Below are 12,105 nucleotides of genomic sequence, written 5' to 3' on the forward strand. Positions count from 1 at the left end.
TCCTTCCTTCCTTCCTTCCTTCCTTCCTTCCTTCCTTCCTTCCTTCCTTCCTTCCTTCCTTCCTTCCTTCCTCTCCTCCCTTCCTCATCCTTTTTCTTTCTTTTGTATTTTTATTTTTTAAACTGGGTCTCATACTATATACCAGACTGGTCTGGAACTTGCGGCAATTCTCCTGCCTAGGATTACAGACATGAGCCACCATGCCTGGTAACCTTTCTTCATATTCAGTGGGCTGTCTTTGAGACTCAGAAAGCCCTGAGCTTGTTGGATTCACAGATATCTTTTTCATATCATATGGGTGTTTCTTTTGTGTCTTTAGTATTTATTTACCCAAACACTGATTTTTACAAGCCTCATTCATTCCTTAAAACTCTGTGCTAAGTCACTCTTCTATAGAGTTCTTCCCCAACATTTTATCATTTAGCTGTGATTATCAAGCTGAGAGTACACCTCAAGTATCACATAGCTTCAGTGGAATCTCTGCTTCGTGACTGTAGCTACTGTTTACTGTTGCGTGAAAAATGTGTCTTAAAGGGTAGCCTGCATAAGTCATCAAATAACCTCACACTGTTTGAGGACTCTCAAGCTGACTATAGTGTTTCCCAAATTAAACATCCCAACTAAATTTTTCCCTTTACTTGGGTCTTTGAAAATCTTTATAAAATCCCTGGCCTACATTATGTTGACAAGATCTCTATTTGTCATGAAAATGTTTGATTTTGGTACTAAGCCTTCTAAACATAACATTGGCTTAGTGAATTTTATGATTAGAAAACAAAACTTGCATTAGTTTTATTTTATAAAAGGAGACATTTCTGTAATGAATGGTAGCATTCAAACAATTTCTAAATGAAAATGAAAACTCTTTAAATTTGACAATATCTCAGTCATACAGGAGAAAACAATCATTTTTAGTTCTAGCAACAGCTAGGACTAGCTAGTGTTCCATTTACCTCGTCAGCATAGAAACTCAGCTCTAACTCCCACTTCTCAGAACCGTTCTGAGCACATCTGTAACTTGTGGATCTCCAAAACACTACTTCATCTTGGTAAGAGCAAGTTTAGCTAAGAGGTCCTTGGACATGTTTTTCTCCTTTACCCAGTAAACACTAATTCAAACCCACTAAAATAGAAATTCTCTAGAACTGCAAGACCTCACGTGAACTAACACAGGATGAGAGTTGATTACAGCATTTGAAGCATCCTTTATGCTTCTCTCTTACACACACACACCCTCCTTTTTGTTACCCACCCCACAATGATTCTTCCCAGCAAAGAAAAGAGTCAGAGAAGGTGAAAAATTTGTCACAAAAGCCCACCTAGCACCAAAGACTTCAGAGAGATGGCTAAAGAAGTGATAAACAAAGTAGTGCAGAAAGTTTGAAAAGATTTAGGAAAAGATAAGGCCTTAACACATAATTGCACAGAGCAGCAAGAAGTCAGTAGGGAAAGCTGTGATGGAGCAGCATATGTGAAGCAGCTGATATCTGAGACACTGAAGAGGCATAGAGGATGGTCACAAGTTCAAGCTAGATATTCTAGTCCCAACACAACCCTCAAAGACTTGAAGACCCTTGGCTGGGGACGTTGTATCTTCACCCTGTTCCATGTATTACAGCACCTAACTACAATAAGAGATTGGACCTGTTACTACACATTTTCAAGAAAAAGCAGTTTCCATTCTTTCCTAGGTATGTGTGTGTTTGTGTGTGTGTGTTTGTGTGTGTGTGTGTGTATTTTGCGTGACTAAGACTGGGAAGGTAGTACTCTAAACTTCCAGAAGAAAGCCTCTAGCTGAAGTTCTTAGACTGTCAATTTGGGAGATTGAACATAATACAATATAAGAAGAAAAATTCTAAGACTGATAAAAAGATAAGAAATAAGAACAAGGGAGGATATAATTTCCAGGAAAGTAAAGATTAAATGAGACTCTATGAGGAGGCATTAGCAGGAAGCAGTTTCTCAGAAAGGAGAGGTTAGAAGGGAGTAGTCAGGAATTTCAGACCAAAGAAAATCCAGGTTTTTGACTTGAAGAACTCAGTGATAGGGCAAAACACTATTTTCATACATTGGTCCTCACTCCACTAAGGCAGCTGGTTATATAAGAGATCTCCAGTAAGTTTGGCCTACTATGCTGTGACAGAAGGAAAAACAATTCTGAGAGCAGAGGCAGGACCAACAGAATGCTAAGTACTCAACAATCTACAGCATAGTGTACTGAAGACAATAAGCATCTCTGTCTCGGCCTATTGTTCATTCCTCAAACTCACTTTCTTGTTATGGTTCAGTACAAAACGACTGGTTACAAGTCACTAGTTTATATGTTAAAAACATACAATGCATGGCAGGCCGATACAAAGGTACTTTAAAATGTCAGTTCTCTTTGAAGAAAGATATGAACCATGCCCTAAAATTGGCCCTTAGTGGGCTCCATAGGAGCAACTGAAAGAGTATCCACTCCAAAGGACTGATGATAAAGTTTTGACAAGGAAATTGTTTCCAACACTTTCAAGCTATCCTACCCCTTTCTCCAAAGCTGAACATCATGATAAAATCTGGGACAACTGCTCCCATATTTACTTTTATAAAAATGCATTATACTCATAGAACATTGTTTTATTTCTTCTTTAATTTCCACTTTTTGGTTACAAAGTACTCCATTCATGTAAACCAGCAAGATAACTTTGAGGTCTGGAGTCTTGGGGATCACAATACAGGCTGAGTTGGTGATTCTAAGCAAGAATTAAGCTGCAAAACAGGACAAACAAAATCCCAAACCAAACAAAGAACAGTTCCTAGGAAGTAGCCATAGTATTTAATACAAATAGCTAGCTATCAGAATACCAAGGAACAGAAGAAAGTGTTCTAGTTTGATTATTTTCTCTTTTGGATGGCCACTGTAGGGCAAGAGACTTGTTTTGTCTGGTGCCTTTCCAACAAGTATTTTTTCAGGGCTCACTGCACACAGTGTCAAAGTCTAGGAATGTGCCCGAGCTATTTTCACAGACTTCTCCTCATACACTCATCCCCACAGACAAAAGAGAATGATGCTAAGAACACACACAATCTAGATCATGGGCTTGTTCATTTTACTACCTAGCTGTGAGTAGTAGAGTAAGCTGGTGAAAGGAATCATGGACTGGGAAATGTGTAGATTATATACATGATAAGTTCCCTTCCACTTCTGTCTGACTACTTGAAAACATTGCTTCTCTGTTTGTGAATATATTTAGGTGTCAATGACTAGGTAGGTTGCTCATATTTTATTCAAAAATGTCTTTTGAAACATTTTCCCTGTTTTGTTAAGTCCCCCGTTCTCCCACCCACTTATCCTCCTCCCTCCCACCCCAGCCTCTATATTCACAAGTTAATAGGTTAGTAACAATATTAGTAAGAATAGTAACAACAACAACAACCAACAACATTAATAATATTAATCCCCTATATCGGTATAGCACTTTATGATCTACAAAGCGCTTTCACATCCATTATCTCATCTGTGCCACAATGCATCAGTCATCAGGCACACAGGCCCTTAACTGTGCAAGGAAAAGAGATCAAATGTTAGAAGTCAAGTGGTGAACAAAGGGGAAGAAAAGGCTAGTTGTGAGGAATGTTGGAACTGTGAAAGTTTTTTTTTTTTTTTAAGTAGTGGAAGGGAGGGTCAAACCAAAAATGTGATTTTAAAAAAATTATTAAAATTTGAGATTTATATTTAGTGTGTGATATCAAAGAGTAGTCATCCTCAGACTATATATAGATGGCCTAGATTAGTTGTTTCCACATACTGTTCAGCTTACCTGGTATTATATGTATTTAATCATAGGAAGAAAAATTTCATCAATCTGAGATGCCATTTTTTACATTGAGATTGGCATTGCAAGATCAACATTTAAAAAACACTAAAGCCATGTTGTGATTCATTTTTGACAAAAATGGAATAAAACATTTAGGAAACTACTTAAATAAAAGCAATCTATGTATTTCATTTATTATTAGTGTCAATTTTATAGTATTTTATAATTTATCCCAGGCTATTATAAAATATATAAAACTGAGATATAAAGTATCAGCAATATAACTTTGTACTTTAAATTATTTTCCGCTATTTTGCTTTGGAAAACAAACTTTCAAAGCAGGTGTTTTGTTTCCTTGCACAAGATTCTGTAAATGTGTACACTCTGTCCCTAATGAACTTAGCTGTTGTGACCTTCAAACTTTTCCAACATTTTAATCCTTAGATGATGGAAGGAACAGATCTTTATTGTGCCTTGTTTAGATGTTCATGTTTCCACACAGGATAGTAGAGTTTAAAACATTAAAATAATATACGTATGGATGTGTTGATGTATGTATACACACTGCATATATGTGTGTGCATATATCTGTTTAGTAATCATTAATGAGCTTTAAACTGTGGGGTGAATCTGTGAGATGAGGGAAGAAAATTTGGCACAATTCAAACATTGTCCTTTGTTTTGGTAAACTGTATAACACAACATATTTTCCCACTGTGATCTACAGGTGCTATCCACAAAAGTGGGGGTGGTTAATAGCAAGAATCACTGGAATGTTTCTAGTAAATTAACAGGGACAAGTCCCCCAAATACTCACAACTGAATGTTGATATAGAAGTAAAACTATATACAGTACAGTTACTTATTTGTAGTTTGGCACAATGTTTTCCATTTTTTCTTTGTGGGTAAACAGTGCATAAACTACTCGTGCAACTGTATGACTTTTAAAGTCTTTTACACAGAACATCAGATTAAAGTTTGATTTCAAAGACTTATTTCCACAATTTAAAATTATTTTCTTTAAGCACTTACAGGTCAACATACAAACCACAAAGCTTATTTTGAAAGAAATAAAACACAAACATCAAATGTCTTTCTGGCAAATGTGAGTCTCTTCTTCAAACACAGGTCAAACCCAAAATGCTGTTTCTGCTTTTAGGAGATTGTGGTTGGAATCCCTGCAGAAAAATCAAAGAATTTATACCATCTTAGGAAGTTTCAGTGTATGTCCCACGAAGGGATCATACCATGTAAATATAGTAACACCATACTAGATGTTGTATGATGCAGAAAGATAAAGCACTCCTAATTGTCATGTGTTGACAACTAATGTTCTTTTGTTTAAATGATCTTGGCTTTTTGTCTACATGACTTTTCGGTTATGTTGTTCAGAATCTGTCTTTATTGCAAAGCCCTTCCATTTCAAAAATCATTCAAGAGCATATTTTAGTTCTATTTTCTTAATAAGCAAAAATTAATGCTGAATAGAAGAAAAACGTAGCCTCTGTTTGAACTTATCCCTAGCCAAGCCACAACAAAAATTGCCTGATATTTTGGGTGGCTTAAGGTACAGGGATCTCCATGCATTTTTTCTTTTCTTTTTAATTTGAAAAAAGAAGAGAATGGGAAAGAGTCTCTCATGCAAACGTTTGCTTTCAAGAGGGAAAAAGGAGGAACTCCGGGCTCAGCAGGTAGTAAGAAAGCCAAGGGCTCATCTCATCTCAGCCATTTTGGTGCAGTATTACCTCAGTTTTTCAAAAGAAGCTGTCCCAACCTCATCCTTGTGGACCTGTTCTCTTTCCATGCGCTTTCCCTTATACTTCTCATCTCTCAGGGCCTTGGAGCTGGATTTGTGACGATATAATTTTTTGTGTGTTGGTCCATTATTGCCTAAAGTGCTCATGTTACTGTACTTTTTATCAAAGAAGGCAGATCGAGAGTCCTCACTGTAACCAGGCATGTCCGCACGACCAGGATCACCAATAGTTGTTTTCCCATTGCTTTTGCTCACACCTTTGATTGACCTGTGATTCTTAGTAGCTCCTGAAGACCCATTATTAACCTTTTTCTTAGATTCTTGTGGTGTCCCAGACAATATTTTGAGGGTTTTTAATTTTAGGCTATTGGAATCAGGGGAATAGAATGTGTTGGACTTCCCCTGATGCTCCATGGGTTCCCAAAGGGGCTCTATGGAGGCCATCATGAATCTCTGCACATCTGCCATACCAGAGGCAATGTTGGATAAAATATAGGAAGGCTCTTGAAATTCCCGTTGGTCATCATCCAGAAGGTTGTTGGTATTGGTGACTACACTCATGTCATTCCAGCCTGGCTTGCTTTCTTTTCCCAAAGTCCAGTCTCCAGAAAGTCCCTTCTGACCTGGCATCTTCATAGGGACAATAGGACCACTATGTTGAATGCATTCAGTCTGTGTCTTTCCACTGGAGGATGTGCTATTTGGTTGACCCCCACTATGGCCAATCCCAATTTGCATTTTATCTCCATTGACAGCAGCCACATATTTCCCTTTCTTTGTTGATTTAGGAACCTGGCGGGAGATTTTGCTAGGTGGCTTTTCAACCCCTTTGTTGCTGCTGGCTTTTGGGGATTTTTTCCTGATGTTTTTCTGAGAAGAACTTTGGCTCACAGCCCCACTCTTACCAGGTGAAGTTTTCTTTCTTGCTTTTGACACTTTGTTGTTGGTGCTAATTTGCCCAGCTGACCCATCAAATGTTGACAGGCAAGTGTTTTTTTGGAGCAGGCCAACAGAGTCCTCATCATTGAACATATGGAACTGAAACTGATGGTTATTTAATGTAAAGCCATCATCTGCTTGGACTTGTTGTGAAAGGGTATTACAGTCCCATTTCATTTTCTCCATGCTGCCCAATGATCCTGGGGCACTCTCTTGGAATCCCTTCATTGTTCCTAGTGTTTTGATACTCTCACATCTGGTACTCTGAGGAGAAAGACTGGGGGTGTCAGGTGGAGACATTTCTGAGAGGGAAGAGTGGCGGAACTTGTCAGGAGTGAAGTTGGAGATATCGAGGAGGTCAGTGGACTCCTTTAGAGGTGCTATCTCGTCAACACTTTGCTGGATCACCAGTTTGGGGCTGCAGTGGGCCAGGAAGTCATCAGTGATATCATCATCTCCATCCTTTTCACAGGATTTCAAGCTTAAGGAACAATAATTGCTTGAACTAACAGAAAGGGGAGTCATCAAATCAAAGCTAAACAGCCGGCTATCATCATCTGTGCTAACTGGGGCCTGCTGGAAAGGAAAGCAGATCTCTCCATTGTTAAAGTGACACAACTGATATGAGTCATCAGATGAGAGATGGGTGTCCTGCACAGAGGCATACAGAACCTTGCTGCAACCACTGCCACCACTATTGAGGCAGACAGGACTATATGTTATAGCTGTAAGATTATTCTCCATGGAGACAACTTGGGAGGCTTCAAATTCACTAGTTTGGTTTGTGGCTATCTCCCTTGAGACTTCAGTAATGAAGTCCTGGGGGCCAGATGTATCCTTGTTGGGCCACATACTTCCAAAGTTGCTCGCTTCCATTTTGAAGTTATGAGATGATTGTTGCAGCTCAGAGTCAGAAGATGAGGACAGCACACAGTCCTGAGCAGACTGGAGAGGTTCAAATGATTTTTCCGTTTGAGTGAGGTTGCCTTCATTTTGCTCTGGAGGATGGTTGGTGAAATATGAGATGTTAGTATTATTTGACAAGTCAGAAGCATCTAACAGTGTTTGCAGATACCCTCCAGGGATAACAGGTATATTAGTGGCAACATTAGCAGATGAGAGAGGCATTTCAGAAGAGCAGGTGGTCGGTAAGAAAGTGGAATTCTTAACAACCTTTGTCTCATGAAATTCAGACAGATGGGAACTGTTTGAAGTTCCAGGAGTGAGTTCATTTTTTAAGTTAGCCTTGGAAGATGAGTCTTCTAAGACTGGGCTCATTTGGACAACTGGTTTGTTTTCTTGACCAGTTTTGATTTTTTTGGATTTTAACCTTGCTTCACTTTTAAATTTAATTTTGTTGAGCACTTTCCTTTCTGGCCCCTTGAACTCTGGATCTTGGGCTTTCACTTTTGCTGAGTCTGGGACTATGACGCCATGTAAATGTGATCCATTGGCACAGCTTGGGGCAGCAAGAGGTGCTGATTTTGCTGTACCTTTTAAGCTGCCTTCTTCTTTGCGATTACTAGCTTGTCTCTGATTGCTGCTGAATGAAACTGACTTATTACTTGCTGAAGTTTCCATAGATTGGATCCTTTGAATCCTGTGTCTATTGCCAAGCTTAGATTTTCGTTTACGAGCAGGTGGCAGGAATGACACCTCAAAGCTACCTGGTTCAAAGCTTTGCTTTTGGCATAAGGGTGTTTTGATGGAGTCTGTGTTGCTGTTCCTCTGCTTTTTCTTCTTTTGCCAGAAGCCCTTCAAAGGTGATAACTTGGCATACTTATTGAGCTGATTCTCACTCAAATTTACTGTTGTCTCACTGGCGTCTACCTTACTTAGCTTTACCAACATGTTCTTCTCACCTTTAAAGCGATTGATAATGATATATTTGATAATAACAGGGGGCTCCTTACGGGTTACTTTTCTTCTCTTTTTGGGACACCATTCATCATCATCTTCTTCTTTGGAACCACCAGGAGGCCATTCCTTTCTCTCATTTACTTTTTCCCCCTCTAGTGAGTCAACATCATATAGATAATCTTCACTGTATCTGACTTTTCTTTTGGCTCGCAGCCCATAGTTCTGCTGGGAGGATGAGCTTCCAGAATTAGTGTCCCGAGCCATGTAGCGGCTACAGTCTTTGATATCCCCCATGGCATCATATGAGACCTCAATGAAGGAACTGTCATCACTGAAATTCCCTGATGTCTCCAGGGAATTAGTAAGATGGTCGGGCTTTAGGTTCTTAAATTGCTCTACCTCAAGCCCATTACACGGCTTATTATTTAATGCAGGCTTTTCCTCATCGTCTTTTTCATCTTTGTTCTCTATACTTTTGTCTTCATGTACTTCCTCTTTGCCTTTTTTCTTGTCCAAGGTTTTATCTTCTTCTCCCCAGATGATACTCACATCAGGGACCTTGAATTGAGAAAGGTCACTGCTCTGCTTGAGGACTCCAGAGCTCTTGGATTCCCGCTTGGGACACGTAGTAAAGACACTGGGGAAAAAATTGAATTGGGCATCTTCCTGCATCAGGAAGGTAGTCTTGTCTCGAACATTGTCCTGAAAGGACTCATAACGAATTTTGAGGGAGCAGACATCACTGCCCAGTGTTGACTCATCATCATCGAACATATAGTTATCCACATCTTCTTCAGAGAAAAGGTTAACAGATAGTTCATTCTTGGAACAGAGGTCAAGTAGTTCAATCTTACTCTCACTAATAAAAGTCTCAAAGTAACCCCAATCCTGATTGGAATTTGCCAGCAAAGCTTCTTCAGTATTGCACTTATCTAACAGTAATGCTTCATAATAACTTTTCTGAGTTGGATCTTCCAAGTCAATGTCAGGTTTATCAGTTTCTTGCCTATCTCCTGCCCTTGATTTATGCAGGGGAAAGCTTAACAGCTGGTCTGAAAGCAGCTGCTCTCCATATTTCATGTTTTCCCCAGCATTAATGCATTGAATACCTATATCAGAGACTGCACATGTTTCATAATCTCTGTTTAGATCACTGACTTTCAGACTGATGCCTGGTTCAGGATCTACTGCTTCTTTCGATTCCATGAAGCAACCTAAGCAAGTCCGGCTTGGCTGCATGAGGCAGTCTCCATTCAGAGCTGACATGCCTGCAGGCTCCATTATAGCAAATGGAGCTTTCTCACACTCACTGGGCAGTGACCATGTGTTCAGGCCTTTTGCAATTCCAGATGTGAGGGATATAGCATTCACAGAAGCACTATTGGTGGAAGGATCAGGTGCTTCAATGAGGCCCAGAGGAGATGGAGGGCTCTGCATACACGGCTTCTTAGCAGGCAGAGGTAGGAGACCCCTGGGAAACATTGGGGACTCTTTTTGTACCACGGGTATTGGCTGGATTGGTATAGTAGCTTCTAGAGCTGCAAATGACTTCATTGCCACATCCTGGTCCTCTGAGTCTATAGAAAAAGGGGGAAAAAGCAGGAGCAAAGTTAATGGTCTTAGATAAGACTCATAAGTCTCTTTTTCTTTATTAGTTTCTAATGCTTGGATATCATATAATAAGCTAAACCCCTATTTCTCTAGCTTTAAGAATTACCACCTAAACACTAGGAAAACAACTTTAATTTAGTAATGAACATTTATACAAGTGAAAATAATCATTTTATGGCCCATATTCTTCAGGAAAAGACAGAGCCTCCTCAGAAATGAGGAAACAACTATACTGATGGGTCAATTAGAAAGTCAAAGCTTTCAGAGAGGAAAATGTGCAGGGGTCCATTCATGGTTTGATTTATGAGACTCATGCCCATACTGTGAAACTCATGTTAGAGAAGTTCCTAGTGAATCCACAAAAATTTCACATCAGAATATAGTTATAATTTACTAGTAATTTTCAGGAATTTCATTTAACCAGTGAATCTGACAGAGCAAAGGGATTTATCTGAGAGCACTCAGAGATTCTTCTAGTTAAGTTAAAGTCCTGGTAGAATAAAGTTTAGATTTACATCAGCTCCAGATATATTTTGGATTCAACCTGTCTCAAATTTCTGTATACTGAAAATCTACACTAATATGAAAAGATTATCAGGAAAGACAATATGCATCATAATTAAACTCGCTTACCATTTTCTTTGACCCCATTAATCAGATTGTTTTCTCCATTGGCTGAGGCAGCAATAACTTTATCTTGTTGGTTATCCATGAATGTAGCCTCTTACTGTTTCATTCCAATTTCAAATGTTGTCCAATCTGCGTATTTCAAAGACACAATGTCAGTCATTCAGTATGTCTTATTTTTTATTCACATGTTATTTCAGCTATAGGTTTTTTTTTAATTAATTACACTTTATTCATTTTGTATCCCCCCATAAGCCCCTCCCTCCTCCCCTCCCTATTCCACCCTCCCTCCCCTTTCTGCATGCATGCCACTCCCCAAGTCCACTGATAGGGGAGGTTCTCCTCTTCTTTCTGATCTTAGTCCATCAGTTCTCATCAAAAGTGGCTGCACTGTCCTCTACTGTGGCCTGGTAAGGCTGCTCCCCCCTCAGGGGGAAGTGATCAACGAGCAGGCCAATCAGATTATGTCAGAGGCAGTCCCTCTTCCCATTACTATGTAACCCACTTGGACACTGAACTGCCATGGGCTACACCTGTGCAGGGGTTCCAGGTCATCTCCACGAATAGTCCTTGGTTGGAGTATGATTTTCTGGGAAGTTCCCTGTGTTCAAATTATCTTGTTCTGTTTCAGCTATAGGTTTTTAAAACACTGACTGGGATCTGTTTATTTATACTGGATTCATTACTTCTGCCGTTTTTTTGTTTAATATTGACACCTACTCTATAAGGTACTTATCCTTATCAACAACCATATTATTCAAAACCACAACTGTAGGAAGCAGGAAAATGTACAGAATTGCCTAATTATAGTTGTTCAATTAGGAAAGATGCAAAGTACAGTCTAGGATAACTTTAAATAGTATGTATATATGTGGAAATCAATTTTGTTTACTTTGTTTTTGCTTTAGATGTTGTTTAAAGACAAACCAATTAGTGTATATACACTCATATACATCATACTTAATTTTTTTATTATTAAAATATAATTGCATAATTTCTCTACATCCTCTTTCCTTCCTCCAAATCCTACTATGTCTCCACCCCTGCTTCACTCCCTCTCTAATTACTGGCCTCATCTTTAATATGTGTGTATCTATATATCTATATCTCTCTATATATACATATTTGTAACTATATATCACACTTATTTTTTCTGTGCCTTAAACTTTGATTACATATAAATTAATTTGTTAATTTATATGACTTCAATAGAATTTTGACAATTTGTATATCCCTCTAAATATACATCAAGATTTTTAAAATGTTACTTTAAGTAAGACCTAGATTTTATGAAAAGGTTCCAGTCTCATGTGATGCTTTTCAGACACAGTATAAGCATCTGTAGCTCTTCATTTTTGTTCACGTCCTTAGGTATTAGGTATATTGAAAATGTAGAAGAATGTGTCCATTTGAGATAACTGTGACTACCACGTGCCGCTACCACATCCATACATTCCTATTCATTTAAGCTAACCTTTCTTCCTAAACAATCTTCCCAATCAAATTTTTATCCCT

At 38.8% G+C, this 12,105-nt stretch overlaps 1 protein-coding gene across 1 annotated transcript in view; it reads right to left on the bottom strand.

Annotated features, from left to right (window-relative positions):
- Positions 1 to 4,831: 4,831 nt before the first annotated feature.
- The window catches only part of Nexmif (neurite extension and migration factor), a 196,055-nt gene continuing 188,781 nt past the window's right edge, over positions 4,832 to 12,105 (bottom strand). Inside the window, exons 3-4 of the mRNA XM_055591848.1 lie at positions 10,597 to 10,722; positions 4,832 to 9,929 (exon numbers count right to left, since the gene is read on the bottom strand). Coding sequence (XP_055447823.1) covers positions 5,539 to 9,929; positions 10,597 to 10,675 — 4,470 coding nt within the window. The 5' untranslated portion in view covers positions 10,676 to 10,722 and the 3' untranslated portion in view covers positions 4,832 to 5,538. The remainder of the gene's footprint in view (positions 9,930 to 10,596; positions 10,723 to 12,105) is intronic.

This window comes from Psammomys obesus, unplaced genomic scaffold (assembly GCF_907164565.1).
Source record: "Psammomys obesus unplaced genomic scaffold, mPsaObe1.curated_primary_1811, whole genome shotgun sequence".
Lineage (NCBI taxonomy): Eukaryota > Metazoa > Chordata > Mammalia > Rodentia > Muridae > Psammomys > Psammomys obesus.